The sequence below is a fragment of the Lichenostomus cassidix genome, chromosome Z, assembly GCF_008360975.1.
Source record: "Lichenostomus cassidix isolate B80296 chromosome Z, HeHo_3.0, whole genome shotgun sequence".
NCBI lineage: Eukaryota > Metazoa > Chordata > Aves > Passeriformes > Meliphagidae > Lichenostomus > Lichenostomus cassidix.
In genome coordinates this window covers 49,754,463-49,780,238 of record NC_139511.1, presented here as the reverse complement: position 1 = coordinate 49,780,238, position 25,776 = coordinate 49,754,463, and the positions used below count along the sequence as shown (strand labels likewise).

At 38.5% G+C, this 25,776-nt stretch overlaps 1 protein-coding gene across 2 annotated transcripts in view; it reads right to left on the bottom strand.

The window, feature by feature from the left end:
• The window catches only part of TNPO1 (transportin 1), a 69,193-nt gene that overhangs the window by 19,531 nt on the left and 23,886 nt on the right, over nt 1–25,776 (bottom strand). For both annotated transcript variants that reach the window (XM_085043341.1, XM_085043340.1), the window contains 9 exons: nt 11,733–11,882; nt 10,009–10,115; nt 8,774–8,907; nt 5,935–6,016; nt 5,135–5,257; nt 4,549–4,667; nt 2,408–2,468; nt 1,595–1,763; nt 200–352 (listed from right to left, as the gene is read on the bottom strand). In XM_085043341.1, the coding sequence (XP_084899467.1) occupies nt 200–352; nt 1,595–1,763; nt 2,408–2,468; nt 4,549–4,667; nt 5,135–5,257; nt 5,935–6,016; nt 8,774–8,907; nt 10,009–10,115; nt 11,733–11,882 (1,098 nt within the window). The remainder of the gene's footprint in view (nt 1–199; nt 353–1,594; nt 1,764–2,407; nt 2,469–4,548; nt 4,668–5,134; nt 5,258–5,934; nt 6,017–8,773; nt 8,908–10,008; nt 10,116–11,732; nt 11,883–25,776) is intronic.

Below are 25,776 nucleotides of genomic sequence, written 5' to 3'. Positions count from 1 at the left end.
GCAATCTGCTTAGCCTCCCAACATGCATAAATTTGAAAACGAAAAATAAAATAACTGTGATCACCTATTAGTAGACGAAGAGATTAATCACCAAAACCAAACCAGCTAAGGACATACATTTGTTTGGGTAAGTAAGCTCACGTGAGCTGCTGTAGAATTAATTAAAAAATCAGCAACCTGATATGCACTGTTGCCTTACCTTCAGCAATTGCACCAAGAACAAGGATACCAGATTCCTTAACCACCCACTCAGGGTGGAAGAGCAATTCCTTCAACAGTGGCAAGATGTGTGGCAGAAGTTCATCACGAAATACATTAGCTAGGACATCTAAAGCAGCCGCAGAACATTTCCCTGAAAGGAATTACCAGTGTTAATCTCTGCTTATTATACAATTAGTTGTAGTTAGGCAATATAATCCCCATTTTAACTTTGAACTGCCAGTGCATTCTCAGTGCACTAGGAGGAAACCTACTTCCATGCTGTTACACTGCACAGGGATCCACTGTGATCCTGTGCAAAACCACAGCTCCTAGAAAGTGATTTTTATTATAAGATCAGTTTGTTCTTAATCTGTCATAAAGGATTGCACTGGTCCCATTATAAACAATGCTGATAATTGTCAAGATATGCTGGTGCTTCCTCTCTGTTCAAACTGGAAGTCAAATATAGAACAATGGATAAGAAATAGGGCACACAATTCTGATTTGCAGATAATACGTATTTTCTCAAATCCAGAAAACATACATCTTTACAGATTTCTAAACTGTTCTGCTCTTTCTCTTTTAGGCCACCATTCCAGAACAATTTCAGCTTTCTCACTATCTTAATCAAAACTGTAAATCACAGGGCAGCCTGCATCATTTGAGCTATCTTTCTCAGAAAACACGTTTTATTCTGCAATCTCTACACACACCATACAAGAAGAAAAGCCTTAAGAATATAACATTATACTTTTTTCCAAGATGCAGCTTTAGAAACAGGCATATTTGCATTCATATTTTCAACAACAACAATAGTTCTCCGGATATGTCTTGAAATTGTTAACCATAAGCTTGAAGGCACATTGACCTCCTATAAAAACTTGTGGCCTTGGGAAAAAACTCCTATGTGGCTATGTCCACATCTCAAAGCATTATTCTATAATGTTTTTCCATATGTTTGGAAAGCATTTTCAAATCAGATTTGTCAGAATTTCACTAGTTTTTTCTGTCACTGAACTTCAAAAACAGTTTGTTTCCTTATAACATGGTTTATTAGCCTAAAGGTCCCATGACCCACACACAGGCCATCCAAACTCTGGTTTCCTCACAGCCATCTCCTACCCTCACAACTAAAGTACTGTTCTCTGGTCAGAAGAAAATTCCTCTCATAGAAAAGAACTACCAGTTACAAAGTCAAAGTGCCATATGAAAGCCTCTCCCTCCAATATATCCACCAATTATGTCAGCAGATAGTTATTTTTGTAGTCAAAAGCAAAGCCTCAGTATTCCTATACACCAACTCTTTTTACTCTATACACAGTCTTTTTACTGCGGTTCTTGTATTATGCAAGTAGCTTTGTTTTAAAACATTTCACACATTATTTTGACATACTTAAATTCCAGTCAGAAATAGTATCATCATCATCAAGTTCATCATCATCATCGTCATCGTCTTCAATACCATCTTCTTCATGTTGCTGAGCCACCGTCTTCGAACGATGAAAACGAGGCCTTATGTCCTGCTCACTATCTGGAATAGCTTCGTCTTCTTCAACATCTCCCTGTCATCAAATTGTTTTATCAGATAAACTGTATTGCTCAAGGAAGTTAACAATGTAGTTTTAGTTTTAAAATGTAGTTTAGTTCAAGATTTTCTAAGTGTATAAAAGATTCACATCCCACCTGAGCTGCTCAGCTAACAAAATGCCACTGTTCCGGTGTTCTACTGCTGCATTTACCAGAAAAACAATAGAAAGACACTAGCAAGAGAGGTACATTGACCCACAAAGTATCCTTCTGGTTAAGAAATTACTCAATGGGAATGAAATAGAAACACATGATTGACAAATTCTGATACACAGACATATGTAGTGATGGAAAAAGCCATGTATTCAACCTAGAAGGCATTAGAATAAATTCTGAACATTTTTTTAATGCTGCATTCTTGCAGTAGTTCATGGTAATAGTATTCCAGCTCTGCCAAAATTGTGTGGGACGGGACTGGGGCAAAGCAGGAGAGACGCAGATTATTTTCCAACAAACATGGCATCAGCTGCATTTAGTATTTGTAACAGCATACCTTGCCCCAGAAAGCTAATTCTCCTTTTAACAGCTGGTAGGCTAGATCTGCCCATTCTGATCTGAATCATTCTGACTTATAGGTCAGAAGCTAACCAACTAAAGAGTAAAAGAAACTGATGCTCACCTTCAACAGAATAATATCAATCTCTGAATATTTCATACCATTTACCAGCACAGGTATCAGCCTACAAAGAAATATTTATACATATCAAAATAACACATAAAAAAGCAAGCCAGTTTTCAATTATACGGGCCAACTTTTGGTTGTAACCCTCACCTCCCAACTCAAAAGAAAAACATTGTAGCCCGATAACAAGAGCTAGTACCTATATCAAGTTCCACATCATAAGATTCACCAACACTTTGGAACAAGAAAAAGTGTTAATTTAAAACAACAAACTTTTAAACAGAAGTAGCCAGATGGAACTGATGAACCAATTCTGAAGCACCTTTCAGAAATTACATCTATAGATTTTCAGAAAGAATTCCAATTCCCATAATATGTATGTCGAGTTGACACTTGCCAATAGTACTTGTCACTTTATTTACTTGTCAATGAAGTGACAATGAATTTACTTGTCTGCCTCATTACTGTTAAAGATGGAGTCCTAGCATTAAGCTCTCCCTATCACATTGTGATTACTTCAGTAAGACAAGCCTCCAACGTTGCAGAAATCTCGACTAATCCGTATTATGATTTACTTCATTATTAAACTTGTTATGGTTATGGGGCTCCAACTGTACACATGTATAACTAAAAAAGTACTAAGGGAAAAGGTCAAATACTTCACATAAAAACATGTTCGCAACAGCAAAAGGAGAAATCCACAAAAATACAAAAGCCAAACGAAGCTAATAATAACCACAGATGATGCAGCAGGAGTGGCAGACTCAATCTTGCTACATTCTGCAGGTGAGGAGTTTTGTTTTTAAAGGTACCAGACTTACTCTAATATTCACATGCAATGGCACATTACTTCCTAAACATTGAATGAAGGAATACTAAATACAGACATTATCACCAATTAACTGGTATTTCTGCAGCATACTCTGTGAAGTATGCATTTTATAAGAAAGCCTACAGGTATAAAATGGAGGAGATGTTAAATACCACATGAACAAGTTTTAAGAAGGTCTTGTCCGACTTTGAATTTAACATACAAAATTTTAAGATTATCAAATACTGACAAGCTTATATAGCTCCTCAGTCAAAGAGGACACATTAACAAAGAAATTGCCTTTAACACACAAGACATTGAAAGATCATGGGAAAACTGTAATGTTATTCTTATTAATCTGTTTTTCTAAAAATTTTAAAGCTTTTTTAAAAAATTCAGCATGATGCTGTTGCAGTGTCAAAGTTCATGGGGGCCGAAAGAGATTTAATACTAGTAGTTATCAACCACATGATGCGTATTGGCAACTTGTAGTATGTACTATCATTCTTTTGCCTTTTGAACTACAAAATTAGGAACTAAATAAGACACTTCTAAAATTTAAAAAGACTTTCTCCTAATATTTATTCTCCTGATTATAACTCCTATTCTTTCTCTGCTACAGTACATGTTTTACTTTCAATTTTCTACATTTTAATTGGTTAAGAAAACTGAAATTTTGCTTCCTTTGTTTAATTACTTAACATCTACAATGCTTATTTTTGCTGAGAAGAATATGTCTCTTCTGTCATTCTGTTCTTCCCCTCAAAATCTTGAGAGAACTCCCTCCTAATTTAAAAAAATCTTCAACACATATATGAAAAGAAAGAGTATTCATTTGCTGGCCACACTGAAGAAATTATTTCCTGTTGTAAAAGACTTCAAATTAGTCTAGAGAAAGTTAAAAGCACTGTTGCAAACATAAAGATGTTTACCATTCAAACATGGATATTTACTCCCATTCAATCAAAGATCTATCTTTTGTGGTACAGGAAAACTTTCTGAAACTTATAAAGGTAATATATGGAGCTGTTCACTTGAGCTTAAGTGCATCTTGCCACATCTTTGCATTCATATGAAGCTTAACAGCTTGTTATATTTGAGCTAAGCACTACAGTGACACAGTTAAGTTGTTTCTGGAGTTCACTGGGTCTTGAAACCCTCAGAAGTCTTTTTAATTTTACTATGCACAAGAAATAGCTACAGAAGAATTCTTCTAAGCATACAGCAAACCATATACACTGTCTGTAAGAGCACCCATGAACGAGTCAACTGAAGTTTTAAGAGGCCTGTCTGAAAAGAAATACAAGTTGTAATTCTTGATACTTACTTAGTAAGATGCCGACATAATACCTCTTTACAAATCGGCTGTTCAGCCAAAGTCAGCCAAAACTCACATGCCTCCAAAGCCACATTTTCATCTTGGTCCTGGGTCCTTTGAAGCATGTACTACAAAATATAAAAAGAAATTGTATAAAATTGAACACTTATGTTAGAACTTTTTCATTAGTAGTTTAAAGAGCATCTCAATAATGTCAAATAATATGCCTTATCCTTGTTATGGTCAACACACCCAAAAAAGGGGCAGCTTCAATGTGTAAACTGAAGCAGTACAAGCGTTAGTGCTGGATTTTTAACATGATTTTCTCACTTAGGGTCAAGCAATGCCTGGCTGTGATCCCAGTCATTTTGGGATAATTAATTTAATGAAGAATAAACAACTGCCATATGCACTGCGTGTCAAACACAATGTCAACATGGCAACTAGATAGGAAGAAAGTTTTGCAATCTCAGTCTTAAAGGGAAACAAAGAATCAGCAAGTGTAAGAACAACATACCTGCTCTGATGAATGCTTTTTATTTGTTTTTATTTCTGGAACATCAAACAGGGGAATCAGCAGGGAGATCAGACTCACCTCAACTATACTAATCATATGAGGAAGCAGACGATCCATCCGAACTTCAAGCAACATTACCAAAGCACGGCAAACATTTTTGCGTACTTCAGGCTCCTCATCACCAGCCAGTGCAAAAAGATTCTGTTGGAAAGTAGTAACAGTTGAAAAACCCAATTAATCAAGTCTAATTTGTATTAAAATTAACATTACTGGCAGACTAAAGGATGTACTTGCCCAATCCACACCTCATAATATTATTTCATTTTTCATATTATTTCATTCATATGGGTTAGCAAATTAACTCTTCCTTCTCTCAATGTGTATTTTTTACATAAACATGACACTGTGTAGTATCGCCACTGGCACAAGAACAGTATTTCCTGGATTATTCTTTCCTCATAAACACAAATTTTGTCAGTACATAACAGCAGCAAATCAAATACTCTAGATAACCCAGAACCCTTCTCATCCAGTTCAGTAACAGTATTCAGACTGGCAGACAGGCCCAGTGACATGCACTTCTCAGAACAGGTAAGAGACAGACTGCTGCCATTACTTTTGCACTTTTATACAAAAAGAGTTTCCCCTATTTATGAAAAGAAAACATCTTCTGAAATACACCTTTTTTCACTTAGAGAGTGGTTAGCTCTGAACACAAGCATACAGAATGAACTTCAATCAATGGCGACTGAAGCTAAGAATGGGCAACCAGATGACAGGAGTTTAGGGGTAGGGGTGGTTGCAAAATATAGTTCAAAATTATTGATATATCAGTTAGGTACCGTGACTTAAACCCCCAGCCAAGAATACACACCCACCTCAATAAAAGAATCTATGTGCAACATAAGAGCTTGGGTTCTGCTGATGATAAATTGATTGACGCATGCCACTGCATGAGACCTACAATAGAAATAGTTAAAATATATATGTTCCATGAATTAAAAACATTTTTTCAACTGTACTCAGGCATCAAAAGCATGAACTAATTATCTTCAAAGGCAAGAGAGAGCAAATCTATGCATTTGTAGCATTACCAAGCAAAATTACTAAAGTACATTTTAAGTACTGCCTCATTCTCTATACTATACCTAATAAATATTTAAAAATAAAGTACTCAGTAAATAGAAATCAGGGTGGGATGACTACAGCTGGCATATTTGTTCTGAACAGTATGTAAGGATGTTCTGTTTGAGCGTATTATGACTGTGATGTTCTCAGATGATATACATGGTGATATTTTAGCATGACCTTCTTCATTGTTAAGTATGCAACAGCTTTTGCCATATTTTTATAATTTAGTGAGAACCAGTATGTGTCTACTATATAAATGTATCTTAGAACAAACACACACTTGTAACTGGATACCTAACACACTTATAATTGCATACCTAACAAAACACTCGTGGATGAAACATTCTAAGAAATGAAGCACTGCTCTCCTATTCCATTTCATGCCAAGCCATTACTTACAGGTCTTCTTCATTGTCAGACACAAATGTCAAATTCTCAAGGTAGAGACACAATGCAAAACTACCTGTAAAGCCATTTGGATTCATTACAGTATTTTTACTACTGTAACTCCAAACTTCTGTTCAGACATTTCTTGGAAGACTATCACATAAAAAGTTATTCAAAAGTTGTCTTTGACAGATTTAATCATAAGGTACTGCACTGACACTACTATTCCTTTCCATACATCAGTACTATGTACTAAAATTAGGCTGTGGGTCAGCAGGTAGCTTTAAACTTAAAACATGCTTTAAACTTGACACTGCTTTAAGTCTCAAAGCCATGAACATCACGGCGCAGGAAAGTGAAAGACCATACAGTGTGGTAAGGAAAAGTGTATTTTTCTCAGTCTCTCACAGCTCCAGAGAGTACATTTATCTTTCCACAACACCAAGTTCACACTTTGTTACATAATTTTCTTAGTGAGCACCTTTTATCGATGTTTCTAAACTGTGCTAGAATCCTACTGATGCCTTAAGGATTTTTAGCTTCTATTTTTCATGTGTCTGTAGTTTTGTTGTGTAGCTCTAGGCTCCCCTATAAAGTGCTAAAAACCTCTGTTCCCAGCATTTCAGACAAAACAATTGTGCTGTTGGAAAATTCAAGGACACTTCGCTGCCTCAGATCCGCAAAATATGTAAACAATAGCGAACCGGGGGGAGCAAGCTTCGGGTGGTTGACATTATCACCTGAAGGTGTAATTGGAGAATGAAGGCCCGATATGTTAATAGACAGAACTTATAAAATGTGAAGAATTTGTGAATCACTGTTCATTTTTATGTGGTATTTTGAGTACACTTCGTCTGCCCAAAATGTACCTTTAAAGGCCTTTAATAAATTAATCTGCTTTTTATTCTCCTAACTTTGTCTAGCCCTCTGTTTTAGGAAGCCCTGTTTTAGGCATCACTATCATGAGTTATACACTTCCTCTTAGTCTTCACTATCTACTATTCTTGGCAGTAAAGAATTCCCACCTTGAAACTGTCAATTATGATTTTCAATGAGAAGATAAAATACATTTCACAGAATCACAAAGCATCATAGAATAGCTGAGGTTGGAAAGCACCTCTGGAAGTAATCTGCTTGATGCCTATGCTCAAGCAAGGCCCCCTACAGCCAGTTGTCCAGAACCACAGCCAGCTGGCTACTGAGTATCTCCAAGGATGGAGACTCCATCACCTCTCTAGGCAACCTGTGCCAGTGCTTGGTGATTCTCACAGTAAATTAACTGTTTTCTGATATTCAGAGGGAACATCCTGAGTTTCTGTTTGCGGCCTCTGCCTCTGGTTCTGTCACTGGGCACCACTGAAAAGAGCCTGGACATCTTTTTTCCTCCGTCTCTTCCAAGTATTTACACACACTGATGAGTCCCAACTCTCTCAGCCTTTCCTGATATGGCCCTTTGCTGGAGTCTTTTGAGTAGATCTATGCCTCTCTTTCACTGAACAGTCCAGAACTGGACACAGTACTTCAGGTGTGGCCTCACCTGGAAGATGAAGGGAAGGATCACCTCCCTTAACCAACTGGCAACACTCAAGCCCAGGGGAGGGACCATTAGCCCTTGTGGCAGGCGCACTCTGTTGGCTGAATTCAGGCTAAAAGCTACTGTTCTTCGTAATAAATATTGGAAATAACAATTTAATTCTGGAATTTTGCTCTTATACTGTTACTTTGGAGGGATTAATACAGTTTTACAGTGAAGGGATAATGAACCCATTCAATTTGATTCAGCTAATAGTTCAGTTAAATGCAGAATCTTTTTTCTGCCAGAACCCAGAAACTTCTGTCAGCAAAAGAATTTTTACTCTCCCATTGCTAGAGACATTACAAAGGAAATGTAAAATTTATATTTCTAATCAGAATATCAACTTCTAACCAAAGCAATGAATTTTTTGTAATAATAGGCAAAACTTAAAAGAAACTATTTGATTTTCAGAATCATTGACTGATTGTATGAAGAGGTAAGATTCTTGCATTAACTATAAACAGATAAACATGAAAATTACTGATGCATGAAATCTCTGTGGGTCTCTGCAGGATCATTTTAAAAAACTAAGCAGGTTTTAGACAGATCTACAAAATAGAAGTCTTGCTGCTAATGTAAGTAAAATTTTAACAGGTAACTCTAAGTACAACACATAAACCTACCGTATTTTTGGACTGCTGTGCTTGAAAAACTGCAAGAACTTAGGTATCATGATATTGAGTGGTCGGTCCAATACATCACTATCTAAAATTTCAGCAGAATCTTCACATATCTTCTGGAGAGCGCCAAAAGCACCCTGTTTAAAAATGAATAAATAAATAAATATCTTCCTTTGCATTCTGAAGGAAACAGAATGTCAGACTTCGTATAGAATGGGTAATTTTAGCACAACACAGTAAACGTAGCAAGTTAGCACTATAAATGCAGCTAATTAATTAATGATTAAATTAAAATATTCTTAAAGGCATTTTATTTAAGCCAGTTCAAGCATGTCAGCTCCCAAGCTGGGTGAGTCATCAATGGAGAAGTGGTAATTTTAGCCTGATTCGATGCTCATCTATTCAAATATATTTTTAAAAACACTTAAAAGCTAATTCTTACTTAAGAAGTAAGTAAAATGGGGCAGAAGTATCCAAATTAATTGCATATATTATGGTATGTCTTTTCATAATCCATTACAGGGCAAAACAGAAGTGATGATCAATTTGAATTTCATTTTCAAATGCAGAGGTTTTTTTCTGAGAGAAAGCAGCACCTAAACACTTCATAACAACACAGCATCTTGGACCATTAGTCATCTCTGAGGTTCACTTTATGCAAAATGTTACATACTTTCATGGAGACATTATCAAATAATTCAAATAGTGTGATCACAATCTTTATTCTTTTACATCAGACATAGCTTTATTTTTTTTCTCATAGTTTAAAACTGTTATTTACTTATTTTACTTCATACAGACCAAATTAAACAGTTAATTTCACCTTGGTATCACAATTAATCACTTCTCCAGATTAAGTTACAAGAAAAACGAACACTACTTTTAAGTAAGAGAAAATTCAGTGTCAACTTAATGATGCTAATGGTGCTTAAAAGATTAGCCACAATCGAGTGGTAATTTCAGGAGACTTCTCAGTTTAAATACTATGACTATCCATCTGCAATCTTATTCTGCTTTTACACAAAAACAAATAATTTGTTTGAATGCACAGTAAGAACATGGACTGCAGGTAGAAGTAGTATCAAATCTGAGCCACTGTTCTCCAAGGCGAACACATGGGCATGTAGAAATACATACAGACATGCACACAATACTATACATATACATAATGTCTATGAAGAGAGATAAAAATAATCAAATTTGGATGATCATCTTATATTTTCTATAGCTCTCCTTACCTCACAGGTATTGTAATCTTCAGAATCCAACAGGCTGCAAAGCTTTGGCAAGAGTTCAGGCCAATTCTGTAGCTCCCCTTTTGAGGCAATGGTTGTTATCAGAATGCCTAAAGGAAATAGAACAATGAAGGAAATGAGATCTCACATGCTTTCACTTGTTTCATATCAATTTTTCTCCTCTCAAATATCTAAAAAACTATGAAAGTTTTGTTAAGGACCAGCATGCATAAAAAGTATATTTAATTGCAAATGTTATTTGAAGGGCTTTGAACAGCAAAGGTGGGCTGCTCTTTCCTGCTACCGTAAAGGATCCAGACATTAGAAATCAAGTGCCAAGTAACTTCACTTAAGGAAATTACAATTTATAACCTTTGTGTATCTGTGTAACTTACAATTAAAAACACAGCAGGGCAGCTTTGGCTACAAATCTGGACCTTTAATAAATACAGAGTTTCCATCTCAAGTCACATCTTTTATACTATGATGCCAAAGCATGAATGTGGGAATCTACCATTCAATAAACTTACAACCCAGTGATAAACTATATGTTCATAACTTTACTGTGTTTACACAAAACATTAAGGACATATTTTAAGACCAAGATATCTACTAAGAGCTAAAACACTATGGCAGGTCAGCCAGCAAGGAGCTGTGAGAGCCACCAAACAGACAGGTCAGCCCAAAAAGTCACTAATTCTGTTTGCTTTGAGCACATATAGAAATCCCAGCAAAAACTAATTATGCAACAGAAACAGAGAAGGCTGCTTATACACTAGAACTGAATTTGTATGAGTCCATTATGCCTCATCACAAAATGTAACAGCTAGCATAATCCATTATGCTACTGGCAGTTACTTCTAATGAGTATGAACGCAGTAGTTGGCACCACTACAAACAGTAATCTTCCAAGTGAAAGGTGATAGAAAAAAGCTTCCCAAGCTTTTTCATGGAGCTACTCACAATATATCATTTTTCTTTGAAAGAAAAGATTAAAATTCTTGTTAAATACCCAAGAAAAAAGGACAACATTACAGAGCAAAAGACATTATGGATAGGACACACAACAATTAATAAACATTTTGCATCACGCCTTTGATGCAATATGCTGGCTCTTTTCAAGGTCCTAGAAGTGGTTTCAGGGGATAACAAATGGTGTAGCATGCAATTCAGACCATACACAGCATTATGAACTTTCTGTACAGATGGTATTTTGTCTCTGTAAATCCTGACGTTGATTTCTGAACTCAGTAACTTCGAAAAGCTGAACTCCAAAATGAAAGTCCCCCTCTTAGTGAAATCATTAGGTTTCAATTTTCTTCTGCAGTGAAACTGTCCAGTTCCACCACTACTTTCAAACACAAACTATTTTCCCTGTACTAGAATCATTCTTATGTCAGACCTTTACTGTGTTCCTGTTTTCAGGTATAGAAACCAGCAGCATGCTCAATTTAAGTAGATTCAAATAAATTTACATTCAGTTACATTTCAAGAAATATGAACTGAATTGCTGTATTACTTCTAAGCCAATAGGAATTAATAGTGTATAAATAGACATCTTTATACTCACAACAAAGAAAAATACCATTGAAACACGGTGAAGTTGTGACAATTTTAAGAAACAAAAAGTTTTAGGAGTTTAATAATTCTTTATGTCCCCAGTGCAGCTCTCACCCATATCAGTAACATTTTCAGTATGCAGAGGACAGTGTTAAGAACAAACTTACCTACAGTAGCTCTAATTAAGGGAGATGAATCACCAATGTTGTTCAGACATTCACTTTTAATGAAATCAGTTACCCCATTTGGAAAGTTGTGAAAATGTGCTTTTACATTATTCTTCAAGATAAGACCGCTCAAGGAACGTGTTGGCTCATCTGCAATAAAAAGTAATTACAGTCAAGCAACCTTCTATCAGCTCATAGGAATAAAGCAGATTTTCAGAACAATGCAATAATATCAATAATATCAAAGCTTATGCAGAGATATTAATCTTCATGTCCTTATCTCTCCTTCAGCCACACCCATGAATTCACCTAGCAAACCTTTTCAGGTTCAGAGTACACAAATTAATCACTAACTGTATGAAGCTCAACAACGGTTAAGTGCCAGATTCTGCTCCAGGGATGGGGCAACCCTGGATGTGCAGACAGACTGCGGAATGAGACGCTGGAAAGCAGTGCCATGAAAAGGGACCTGGAGGTCCTGGTTGATGGCAAGTTGAACATGAGTCAGCAGTGCCCTGGCAGCCAGGAGAGCCAACCCTGTCCTGGGAGGCATCAGGCACAGCATTGCCAGCCTGGCAAGGGAGGGGATTGTCCTGCTCTGCTCTGCACTGGGGCAGCCTCACCTCCAGTGCTGGAGGTAGCTTTGGGTGCCACAATAGGAGAGAGATATAAAGCTGTTGGAGAGTGTCAAAAGAGGGCCACAAAAGTAGTGAACGGTCTAAAGAAGAAGCTGTATGGAGGAGCAGTTGAGGTCACTTGGTCTGCTCAGCCTGGAAGAGTCTGAGGGGAGACCTCATTGCAACCTACAGCTTCCTCGTGAGGGGAAGAGGAAAGGCAGACACTGAACTCTTCTCTGGTGACCTGTGACAGGAGCCAAGAGAACGGCCTGGAGCTGTGTCAGGGGAGGTTTAGACTGGATATCAGGAGAAGGTTCTTCACCCAGAGGGCGCCTGAGCACTGGAACAGGCCTCCAAGGAAGTGGTCACAGCACCAAGACTGACAAAGTCCAAAGAGCATTTGGACAATGCTCTCAGGTATGTGGCATGATTCTTGTGGTGTCCTGTGCAGAGCTAGTGGCTGGACTTGGTGTTCTTTATTGGTGCATTCCAACTCAGCATATTCTGTGATTCTGTGGTATTTTTATTTACTCAGAATATCGGATTACAAATTCTACATTTTAAGTAAAAGTTTTGAATACACATATAGGCAAGGAATAGATCCGAAGTCAGAGGATATAGGAAACTCATTAAAGACATTTACCAACCAAAGGCATTCAGACATTCTGAGTATATTGCCTGGCTTGCTGCAATACTGATACTGTAAGGAACTGGTGACAAACCTCATTGCACCACAGTAGGACACAGATATGATGTAGGAACTATGAAGTAAAGCCTCTATCCTTATTCCCATAGAAATATAGTGTTCAATTTTTCTACAAAGTAAGGCACTGTAATACCTTCAGAAATTAGCTGTTCTGCTGATCTATTAAATCAATAATTAGAGGGAGAAGGAAAAAAAATAATCTTTAGATGATGTTAACAGGTAAGTGTTACACGCATGAGCCATAAAATAAATGAGACCAGAACTGACCTGTACTGAGCAAGAATTTAAGTTCAGGCAACAGTTTTAATTCTGCGCGCTCAGCTTTCTGAGTTACTGGGCCAAGTAGAAGAATGTAAAAAGAACAGCCTAGATTTTTCATTTATAGTGGAGCAGATTCATGTTTGGTTCTTAAACAAGGGCATGAGTAACTTGGTATTACTTCTGAGATACGCTGAACCCGAGATCTGAATGTTCTATATAGAAAGGGTTAGTTTATAATATAAGAAAATTTAAATTTATGGTTTACAGCAACCCTAATAGAACTGGAAACTAATTTTAATCAGCATTTTAGCCACTTGTTGAATTTCTTCTATGAAGTGGTGATTTGGGGGAAAGGATTTCCTTTGTGCCAAGAATAAGTCTACACAAGGATCTATTCCAGCCCTTCAAAATTATTAATATCCCAACAGAAATAAGGATAAGAAAAAGAAAAGAGACGACTTTCAGATATAAAGTACTTTCAAACAAAAGTTACTGCACCACAACACCAAGACTCTCACAACACAGCAATGTCTGACTGGTAGACACTGGACACTAAATACTAGTTAGAACAGAAACAGAACTTTTCAGAAGCAAGGGGATTGTTTGGCTGATCAGAAATTAAAATTCATTTTAATGAACTGATTTTGACTGCCAAAAGCAGACTGCCTTCATATTTCAGTTCTTCAAAGAAGCATTTGTTATAATGCTCCCTTAACTACAAAAGTATTGACACACAAACAAACATGTCCTTTAGAATTCTGTAACTTTATAAACCAGGAAACCACCCAATGAATACATTTCTGAGTCAATTCCACAACTTTATCTATACTATATGTATTAAATACCAACTTCTAAACAATATAAAAAAATAAAACTCATTTCCCTGGCAAAGCACTGCATTCACCAGCACCTCTTCTGGGAGAAGGAGGGAAGAAAGGGCTTATTATTTTAAATAAAATACTTAATACTGTATGCATGGTCAAACTTTTCTCACTCACACAACTTAGTTGTGAGCTGTCACAAGTATTACTATAGTTACTTGGAAAGTCCAATCAAGTAATTTTCACATAGTTTCCGAATTAAAAGTAAAAAATTCACATTAGTTCTTACACCAATAAAGTATGTCAAACTCTGATTGCTTTACATAACTGTCATCCATTGATAGGTACACACATCTTCAAGATATTCAGTCATCCATAAATTCTCTACTATGATTTAAAATTGTGCCTGGTGAGAAAAGAAGCCAAAGGAGTCATTCTTTAATTTCCACATGTTTTAAAACTTTTGCAAGCCACCAAAAACTATTACCATTAGCAGCCAGAGACACCGAATACAATAGTTAATGTCATTCTTTATCATCTAGCACTATCTTCTCACTGTGAAAGAAATCAAACAAAGGTATTCCAATCAGACAACCAAAGTCTGATTAGAATACAGACTAGTCACTATTAGGATAAACTCTAGAATAAATATATTAAACAGTGCATTAAGGAAAAACATTAATTCATTAGAATGCCTGGTTATAGCTACAAAAGGGACAAGACAACAACTTCATCTTAACCAAGCAGAGATACCCACACTATCAAGTTCCTTTTGTCAAAAACAGACAATTAGTCAACTGGTTTAGATAAAAATAAAGGTCCCATGAAGGTGAAACTTCAGGACCGTTTCTTTTATTAATGAATTATCTATGGTATACAGCAGTATGAAACATCTTTAATCCATTCTTTTAGCCAAGATGCAGAAAAACTCTTCTTCATAGAAAGTGATCATCCCACATATCTGCAACAGATTCCATGGGATCAATAATGAACTGGCTTCTCTGACAAATGAAGAAGTAGCAAAATAAGAAAAAGGAAAAAAAGAAAAGCAAAATCAAGTATTAACAGACTGAGAGGTGACAAGCAGAAATCACAAAGAAGGACTTTGTGCTAAACAAACAGCAACCACTTGAGCTACAAAAGCAGCACAGAATCTGACATCCAAGCATTAAAAAAATAAACAGATCACACCAGAGTTAAAGAAAAATATTCAGATATGACTGGACAAGGATATTTATGGAATCCAGGGTGTTAAAAAACTTAACAGCTGCACTGTCAGAAGATAGTAATATAGGTCTGGATGGAGTTCTTGATGTAACACCAAAATTACAGGCAGATGGCCTAAGAGCTGAGTAAGACTACATACTCTTCATAGATTCTGTGATTAGTTCTGTCAGCCATATGCTTCAGCCATCAAAAAAGCTCGCAGTCTTGTCTCCTTCTATCTCAGTCAACTTGGAAGTAGAGAGCTGACAAGAACATATAGTACAAGAAAAAGAAGGAATGTGAAACAGACCTCTGGCATTTGGTATCATCTTTGGTGCCAAATCAGTTCATCAGTTGAAGATTCCTCTCCCACATTGCCTCACTTTAAAATAAAACCATATAACAATTGTCATTTGTTTTTCAGTAGATTTTCTATTCTGTTTTAAGACTGTCGTACTAGTTCCAGATTTTAGTAACAGACAGAGCAAATGAATGCACAGCTACATTACACAAATTACCTCAGGGCTACTGCAGGGCTTTTAAAAACCGTAGTGTGTTCTCATACAGCCTTATTTCTTCTACTGAGGGTTTGTATGACAAAGGGTGCATATGTGAAAGCAACAAGGTTTTTGTAGCCCACCTGCAAGTCCAGGTGAGCATATGTTTCACCATGCCTTTTAGAATCACAGAATGATTTGGGTTGGAAGGAGCCTCAAAAAGTTATCTCATCCAACATCGTCAACATGGGCAATAACAACTTCAACTAGATCAGATTGCTCAGAGCCCCATCCAATCTCACTTGGAATGTTTAAAGGGATGGGGCACCCACTATTCTAGGCAACCTGTTTCAGTGTTCTACCACCCACACAGTAAAAGACTTCTTCCAAATGCCTAATCTTAACCAACCCTCTTTTTGTTTAAAATCATTACACATTGTCCTATCACAATAAGCCTGGCTAAAAAGTTTGTCCCTGTCTTCCTTATAGGCCCTCTTTTAAGCATTAATAGGCTGGAGTATGGTCCCATCAAAACTTTATTTTTTTCCCACACTGGACCACCCCAGCTCTCTCAGCCCTTCCTTACAGTGGAGGTGTTCCAACACTCTGACGGTCTTTGCAGCCCTCCTCTAGACCTGTACCATATCTTTTCTGTGCTGTGCCCCTGATTCCACCATCTGTGCACTTCCTTCTTCTTGCCCTTCAGTTTGACCAACAGATCAAACGTAACTTGCTACATGGCTAAAAGAACTGAGTGACTGGGATGAGAACATTTGTCCATTTGCAAGCTGTTATACAATGATTTATGAGCACAGCTATATTTTGCTGTATTACTCTTGTGATATTGGCAACATTAGATGCGAAGGTGAGACTTTTAAGGCAAAACTGCCTGTCTGTCAATCTCCACCCTAGAGCTGTGAAGGATGTTTCAGAAATAAGCTGTTATTCTGTTATAACAGAATACAAAAAATACAAAATGTGTATTGATAAATTGATAAATACAAAATGTGTATTGCCAATGACTAGTGTCACCATTACGCATGAAGATTTCTGATGCATTAATGAGACTGACTCTGTTATAAGATATAAAACTAAAAACATAAGAATCCCACCAGAGCTTATGTAATATGTAATATGGAAAGCAGAAAACAAACCATTTCTTCTGTCCTGGTATGTAAGAACATAGTACAAAAATGGCTTCACAAACTTCCTAGCAGAAAAAATCCTGCATTTTATTTTTATACTGGACTATGCTTTAAGTATAACACTTTTGACTTAAATGGGTGGTTTACTACCATGTCAGGAACTGCAGTGATGGTATTCAGTGTATGTGAACATAAATGACCTTGAAATGTTGTGACTAGTCTGAAGTTAATCAGTGCTCCCCATTGACTTATGTGAGTCATGGAAAATAATTTGACTCAATTGCCTAAGCTTAGGAATGTCTGTAAGAGACCAAAACAAAGCTGGAAATGTTCTGCTGATGCTGAATTTTGCATATTTATTGAATAATAAGTAGCAACAGTTATGCTCTTAAGATGGTGTTGTAAAATAAAATAGAACTGTGGACAATACGGGAGGAGTATTGAACTGCTGACCAAAAATTAACTTGTTGGTTAGAACATTAGTTTATGTGGCAAGGTTTTGGTAGTGGGGTGGGGGCTGCAGAGATTACTTCTCTGAGAAGCTGCAAGAAGCGTCCTCCTTGGATGAGCCCATCAGCAACAGTGACAACACAGCAAAGGAAGAGATGCCCATCTCTTCATTCTCATAACAGGACTTGAGGAAATGGCATGAAGCTACGTCAGGAGAGGTTTAGGCTGGATATAAGGAAAAGCTTCTTCACACATGGGGTGGCTGAGCACTGGAACAAGCTCCCTGGGGAAGTGGCCACAGCACCAAACTTGAAAGAGTCCAGAGAGAGTTTGGACAATGCCATCAGGCATATGGTTTGACTCTTGGGGTGTCCTGTGCTGGTGCCAGCTAGACTCAATGATCCTGATAGGTCCCTTCCAGCTCAGTATATTCTATGATCCTCTGATTTAAGAAAGGGAAAAAGTTACTGTGCTAGAGCAATTGCAGCCAGAGTAGAGAGGAGTGAGAATATGTGAGAGAAACAGCCCTGCAGACATCAAGGTCACTGAAGGAGAGGCAGGAAGTGCTCCAGGTGCTAGAGCAGAGATTCCTCTGCAGCCTGTGATAAAGACCATAGTGAGGCAGGCTGTCCCCCTGCAGTCCATGAAGGTTCACGGTGGAGGACACATCCACCTACAGGTCATGCAGGACCCCACACCAGAGCAGATGGATGCCCAAAGGAGGCTGCAGCCCTACAGGAAGCCTGCATTGCACTCCATGGAAAGGATCCACACTGGAGCATTTTGTTACGAACTGCAGGACTCATGTCATAAAAACTTGTGGAGGACTATCTTTTGTGGGAGGGATCTCACACTGGAGGAGGGGGAAAGTATGAGGAGCGCTCCCTCTGAGGAGGAAAAAGTGGCAAAGATAACATGTGATGAACTAACAACAGCCCCATATCCTGTCCCCCCGCATCACTGAGGGAGAGGAGGTAGAGAAAAAAGGGAGTAAACTTAAGCCCTGGTTAAAGGGAGGTGTTTTTTAAGATTTGGCTTTATTTCTCATCACCCTACTATGACTTGATCAGTAACAAATTAAACTAATTTCCCCAAGCCTGTGACGGTAATCAGTGAATGATCGCTCCCTGTCCTTATCTCAATCCACGGGACTTCTGTCCAGCTGAGGAAGGGAATTACAGAGCAGCTTTGGCAGGGATCTGGCATCCAGCCAGGTCAACATACTACAATTAGTTCTGGAAGGTTTTGTATTCCAACTAATAATTACCACATATCAATCAGAATGCCAATATCTGTATCTCTACAGGCTTGCAATACCACAAAAAGGTTAAAGAATTAATCTTCTGCTTTCAATTCTACTTTCACCTTCTCTGTCAAATCTCCACAAACTGGCTGTCCCAGCACTTTTTCTCTCTCATGTAATCTGTGCTGTCTCCTGATCCAGCAGTTAAACCAATCCTAGAATTTTATCAAGAGCAGAAGAATCATTAACAAGAAACGGATTTAGTGTAATGAGAACATGATTCACTACAAGGTCCCAAACTATGCAACAAATGCAGAATAGTACTGTAGGTTGAGAACATTTTAAAAGTAATGTCATCTCTCTCCGGTATTTATTTTTGAGGGCGGGGAGGAGTATAACATGGACTTTTGCGCTTAGTCAAGTGCATACGAAAAGGAAATTATGACGCTCCCAATGGAACTTGCTTAGACAGCATCTGGCATTGAATGAATACAGATTCAGAGTCATTAATCTATCTGAAGAAATTACCTCGTCACACAAGTGGAAGTTTTGTCACTCTCTGAATATATCAAGGTGAATATATCTTAAAATATGTGATAATCTGTCATTTGAGAAGCTGTTGGTACACAAGGTTTACTTGAAGGAGTAAACTATAGCCGTGTTATCAAAATGAGTAATTCAGAATTCTGTTCAAACTGCTGAGAATTGTGGAACACAAAATACAGGATACTCACAACACTGGTGCTGTACCGGGTGCTGCACAGTGGAAGTTCTGACTAGGTTTCCTTGTGTCTATATCCTATAGGTATAGCTTAACAGAAAGTTGTACAGTTGCATGAAAGTGTAAGTGTTGCTTTAAGGCCGGATAGCTTTGTTTCTCTGATACCCTTACTGGCTAGGAAGGCCTTTTCCCCTATAAAGAGCAACTAATGAATGGAAAACCTCCTCCTTTTTACTTCTTAAGTCTGTACTCAGTGAGCTTCCTCTTTTTTTTAAAATTTTCCCTTCATTCTGGCTGGCTTTTCTGAACAATATAATCAGATTTTCAATTAGCAATATTAGGTTGCACTCTGGTAAACACCAGAACAGTTTTGACACTACTGGAGGTGTTCTTCCTAAGCAGCTGTGTATCTAGCTAAAATAGGAAAACAGAGAGCACAAACCTGCTTTTAGTTCAATACACTTTTATATATTTAGTATTTTATAATAGTTACTATTTTAGGAACTTAGATTTTTTTTTTTTAGTATTTCTTACTAGGAAGGCTAAGAGTACCAGTGAAAATGAGACTTACTTAGATGCTTTGCTGTGTGACCATGCTGCTCTTCTGCATATTTAGAAATCCATCTTCAGCCTCTTTTGTTTTTAGTTTCTACCCACAACTTTGTCAGTCTTCCTTCTTTATAAAGGGATGAAAATGAGGAAAACTGGGAGCTCTTACCATTTTGGAATGTTTAAAGATCCTGAGACAGCTTGCCAGTCAGAATTTTCTCTGATAAGTAGTATATAATCTGATTCAGAGAAAAACACCTGTCACTTGGAGTTACATGAATGCTTTTTCCTTGGAGACATCAAAATAAAAAAATGGTTCTGTTGAACCTACACTTCCTTCAACTGCCAGTGTGTGACACTTTAGATGAAGCAGGCAACTGCTGTAGGGCAAAGCAGTTATACACAGAACTGAGAGCACTCATTGTTACCTGGGGTTGAATGCACCCTCAGCAGATCTGCAGATGACACAAAGCTGAGCAGTGCAGTTGACAGGAACAGGCTTGAGAAGCGGGTCCATGAGAATCCACGAGGTTCAACAAGTCTGAACTGCAGGACTGACCGCACCTGGAGGTACCACACCTGGGTCAGGGCAGTCCCAGATACGACTAGAGATAGTGAGCAAAAGCCATTGAGAGCAGCCCTGTTAAGAGGTATTTGGGGATAAAAAAGCTGGACATGAGCCTATGTGTGCATACAGCCCATAATGCCAACCTCATCCTGGCCTGCATCCAAAGCAGCATGGCCAGCAGGGTGAGGGAGGGAATTCTCTCCCTCTACTCTGTCCTTGTGAGACCCCACCTGCAGTGCTGCATCCAGCTCTGGTTGTCCCCAGGACAGGACAGACAACATCATGTCGGAGCAAGTCCAGAGGAGGGCCACAGAGGTGATCAGAGGGCAGGAACACCTCTCCTGTGAAGACAAGTTGAGATCTTGGGCTGGACAGCCTGGAGATGAGAACACTTGGGGGAGACCTCCATGGCTGCCTCTCAGTACTTAAAAGAAGCAGAGCAATTTTTGCACCGACAGATAGCGATAAGACAAGGGAGAACATTTTTAAACTAGAAGAGGAGAGATTTAGATTAGATGTTAGGAAGAAATTCTTTACTAGGAGGGTGGTGAGGCACTAGAACAGTCTGCCCAGAGAAGTAGTGGATGTCTCATCCCTGAAATTATTCAAGGGTTGGATAGGGCCCTGAGTAATCTGATGTCGTGGGTGGCATCCCTGCCCATGGCAGGGGAGTTGGAATTAATCTCTACTGTCCCTTTCAACCCAAACCACTCTATCATTCTTTGATGATTATGTAACTGTCGTGGCACAGTTGCTCTTGAATGCCTACTGAAAGCAGAGATGAGCACCTGAGCTTCATGGGGGTTCTGAAGAGTGTGAGTTATATTATTATAGAAGGAGAAGAAAGTAGTTTAAAATGCTTTGCAAAAGCAGTAGTAACGCTTAGCCTATTACTGGTATTAGCATCAAACTGCAGAATAAAGATGTGCTTTTTCTATGGACAGTAAAGACACTCAATTCTGGACCTGGTAAAAAAAAACCTGTGGGTATTATTATTTGCAGTATTAGAAGTATTTGTTTTTTTTTTCTTCTAGGTTCTACTCCCTTGTGACATTAAAGGCAAGTTGTTTTAGCTTGTACATATGAAGTCATAGTGGCCATTCCTTTATTAGCGTATATTTGGCTTTATAGAAATGGTCAGCTATTCAATTGCATTTGGCCCAGCACTGCAAGCTAGCAAACACACTGAAACAGCCTTATCACGCTAATGTCTCACAGCAAGTATGCGTTCTGAAAATCTAGAAAGAGGTGAGGATATTGCTTCCTAGGAGCCTAAATCAGATACCAATATACAGCCTTCCAAGTAGGAGGCACCTCTGAACTGCATTGAATCAAATACTGCTTGAAAAGAAGTGCTGTTAGAAACACCAGCAACACTTTCTGTAGGAAAACACCCCATAAGAATGCTTGATACTGGTTAGGTTTGACACAAAAAACCAAACATCACTGAGTATGAGAATTTGCTTTCAAAAAAAGCATAAAAAGAAATAACCATTGACCATTGCAGCAGACTACATTCAGCTAATACAGACACATTAAGGAAAGGTGTGAAATAGCTGGTTAAATAGCTCTACCTTACACGTAAAGATTTATTTTAAGGCCAAAACACATCAAAGACTATTTGAACTTCAGACAATGGCATAGCAATTCTTTCCTTGTGTGGGCTTCAGGGATAGGGAAAAGAGATAACAATGGAGATCCCATACTCTTGATTCTGGATGTTCAGAATAAGGAGCTCCAGGAAAGCATTCCTGAAGCATTGAATCATAACAAATACACAATCTAATTCACTTTCATTCAAGACATTAAATAAAGTATCTGTTAGGAGAAGCCTTCCTTTAAACCTGCACTATAATATCTCTAAAGAAGCACAGCAATTAATAATTAGCCAGCATATTGTGGAAACCCATGGAGTTTTTTGTGACCTTACAAAATTAATTTTTTAAAACAGGTATACTAAGTCTGCTGATGATACTGAATTGGAAGTGATGCCTTAGTAATTTCTAGTTTTCACTCTTTACGTATCTGTAACTTGGTCTAGTTCTATGCTTCTTACAAAACAATAAAAACTTCTGCTCCCAGTGCCTGTAGCCAAAACAATTGCTTCTGATCCAAGGACACATCCGTTGCCCTAGAGCCCAAAAATATGTAAACAGTGAAATGGGGGAGCAGGCCTGGGGTGGTTAATATCATCGCCTCAGGGTGTGATTGGAGAATTAAGGGCCAATATGCTAATAGCATAGAACTTATAAAAGGTGAAGAGCTCATGACCCTGTGTCCATTTTGAGTGTAGTCCCACGAGGGGAGCTTTGCTTGCTCTGAATGTACCTTCAAGGCCTTGAAAAAATTTGCCCGCTTTTTATTCTCCTAACTTCGTCTTGGCCACTGTTTCACGTAGCCTGCTTTTAGGCATCAGGTGGAGCTGCTGACTTCTTCAAAGGCAGAGAGGCCCTGCAGAGGGACTGCAACAAATTGGAGGGCTGAGCAACCACCAACTGTACGAAGTTTCAACAAGTGGTAGATTCTGCTCCAGGGATGGGGCAACCCTGGATGTGCAGACAGACTGCGGAATGAGACGCTGGAAAGCAGTGCCATGAAAAGGGACCTGGAGGTCCTGGTTGATGGCAAGTTGAACATGAGTCAGCAGTGCCCTGGCAGCCAGGAGAGCCAACCCTGTCCTGGGAGGCATCAGGCACAGCATTGCCAGCCTGGCAAGGGAGGGGATTGTCCTGCTCTGCTCTGCACTGGGGCAGCCTCACCTTCAGTGCTGGGGGAAGTTTTGAGCGCCACAATAGAAGAGAGACACAAAGTTGTTGGAGAGTGTCAAAGGAGGGATACAAAGGCAGTGAAGGGTCTGGACAGGAAGCTGTAGAAGGAGCAGCTGAGGTTACCTGGTTTGTTCAGCCTGGAGAAGAGGAGACAGAGGGGAGACCTCATTGCAACCTACAGCTTCCTCGTGAGGGGAAGAGGAAGGGCAGACACTGAACTCTTCTCTGTGGTGACCAGTGACCAGGACCAGAGGGAATGTTGTGAAGGGAAGTTGTGTCAGGGGAGGTTCAGGTTGGATATTAGGAGAAGGTTCTTCACCCAGAGGGTGGTTGAGCACTGGAACAGCACTGGACAATGCTCTCAGGCACACGGCATGATTCTTGGGGGCATTCTGTGCAGAGCTAGAAGCTGGACTCAATAAATATTGTGAGTCCCTTCCCATTAAGGATATTCTATGATTCTACCGTTTCCCTTAAGATACTTATGCAGCTCAACTATTCTATTTGCTCTGATTAGTAAAAGTGAGTCTTTTTGTAATTCTTCAAGCATCTGAAATTCAGAGAAAAAATGTTTTGCTTTTGTTAAGTAGGACACACTATGTACGGCGTGCAGCATTTTAAACTGAAAAGGCACATTAGTCTGACTTGACTTCTGAATGGTAATACAATCAGATTCACTGCTTGACAATTATTTTTGTATACTTAATAATGATATGTAGGGTGACTTTACCGGGGGGAAGTGGCAGGGAAGCTTTTGTTTTAATTTAATAATTAAAGCTTCTGAACACATTTCTGGATTAATCCTGCTCATCATAGATGCCTTCTTGAAATGAGTAGCTGGCAAATTAACATGTGATCTCATATCATGGTCTTTTTCTTGCTCAGCTTCAATGGTCTTTCAACACCAACATGCCAAAAAAGCTCCTAATGGAATGGACTCATGAAAACTGCTCTCCAGATCAGTCTTAAATTTCAAGACTCATCAGAAAATATTCACATCAAACCCACACAACCATTCTGGGTTCCACTAATATCTTATAAAAAGCTGTTTCAAATTCCATCTGCAAAACTAGAATAATGTGCAAAACTAGATTAATTATTAGTGTCATGATTAGCAAAACATAAATTGCCATCTATGAAGAGCTCCGTTGAAACAAAAACTTGGTGAGGGAGGGAGGGGAGGGAGTACAGTGGGGAAAGGCCTGTCTCTGTGGTAATGTTCCAGGTCAGTGTAAAGTACTCCAACTACATGATCACATGAACAAGAATGAGAATTGCAGAGACACTGTTTTATCTTCAACTGGTTTATGAAAGTCCAAAGTATTTTGGAAATACAAAAGACCAACTTCAAAGCCTGAGACAAAAACCGTACTAAAGCAGTGCTCTCAATTTCAGCTCATTCACTTTCAGAGTAAAAGTTCATCTCAAGGACTCTGATCCTTGACTGCAACAGCCCTACACCATGATCACCATGTCATTCCACCATGTGGACACCAGTCAATCCACTGAGATAACACTCTGTAGTAGAGAAGTAACACTAGATTTGTCGTGTTTGGATGGGGTGAAGAGTCACCATCGCAACATGGTGTAACTGTGTAACTGCAACAGGAAGGACAACTGCAGTTATACAGGCAAGTAGAAAATATCAGGACAATCATGCACTTGTCTCAGTATTTTTCCCATTAGTTTAGGTCCTGCTGAGAGCCCAGTGGACGGGGGGGGAGATGAACACAGAACTTTACTGAAACAGTGCAAAACTAATCACATTGAATAACAATGGACATAATCTTTTGATATTTTAGTGCAAGCCACATCCACTCCCATTCACAAACTTTAGAATACTATTTGGAATGTAATTCTGGTTCTACTTATTTTGTATTAATTACAATTGGAATGTAATGAATTGGTGTAATTCTGGACTGAAACTACAAAGGAAACACCAGGAAATGGACGAAGATATCCTACAACAGGACAACGCAAATTAAGAAGAGTGCTATTTCTGTCTGTCTATTTTAGAGTAGAGGGAGAAAGAGGTATCTCACACTCATTTACAGAATGCATAAACAAAGCAGGTTTTCATACAGGCAGCCTTGGAAATTTCATCATTACAGTCAACAAGGTCTGTAACAAACTCGGTACATCTGCTTGCAGTATGAATTGTCCATATTATGACATCTAGAGGTCCTGAATTGCCTCAGGCTTCAGGTATCTTGGAGGACTGTCTGAATATACCTTTAGCAGAGACTAGAACTGGTCCCAGCAAGACAGCAAAGGGGCTGAAATTAGGAAAATACATCCTCATACTTTCCTTCAAAGAAACATACTTGGACTAGGGACACAAAAATGCTAACAAGGAAAGGGGAATTTAGATGCATGACTTGGAACAAAGAGAAGCTGCAGTTAAGTGAAAAAAGAAACAACAGAGGCAGAACTGATGCTTCCATGTAGCATTGGACTGTTTCAGTGAACCACACATAAAATCCAAAAATTAT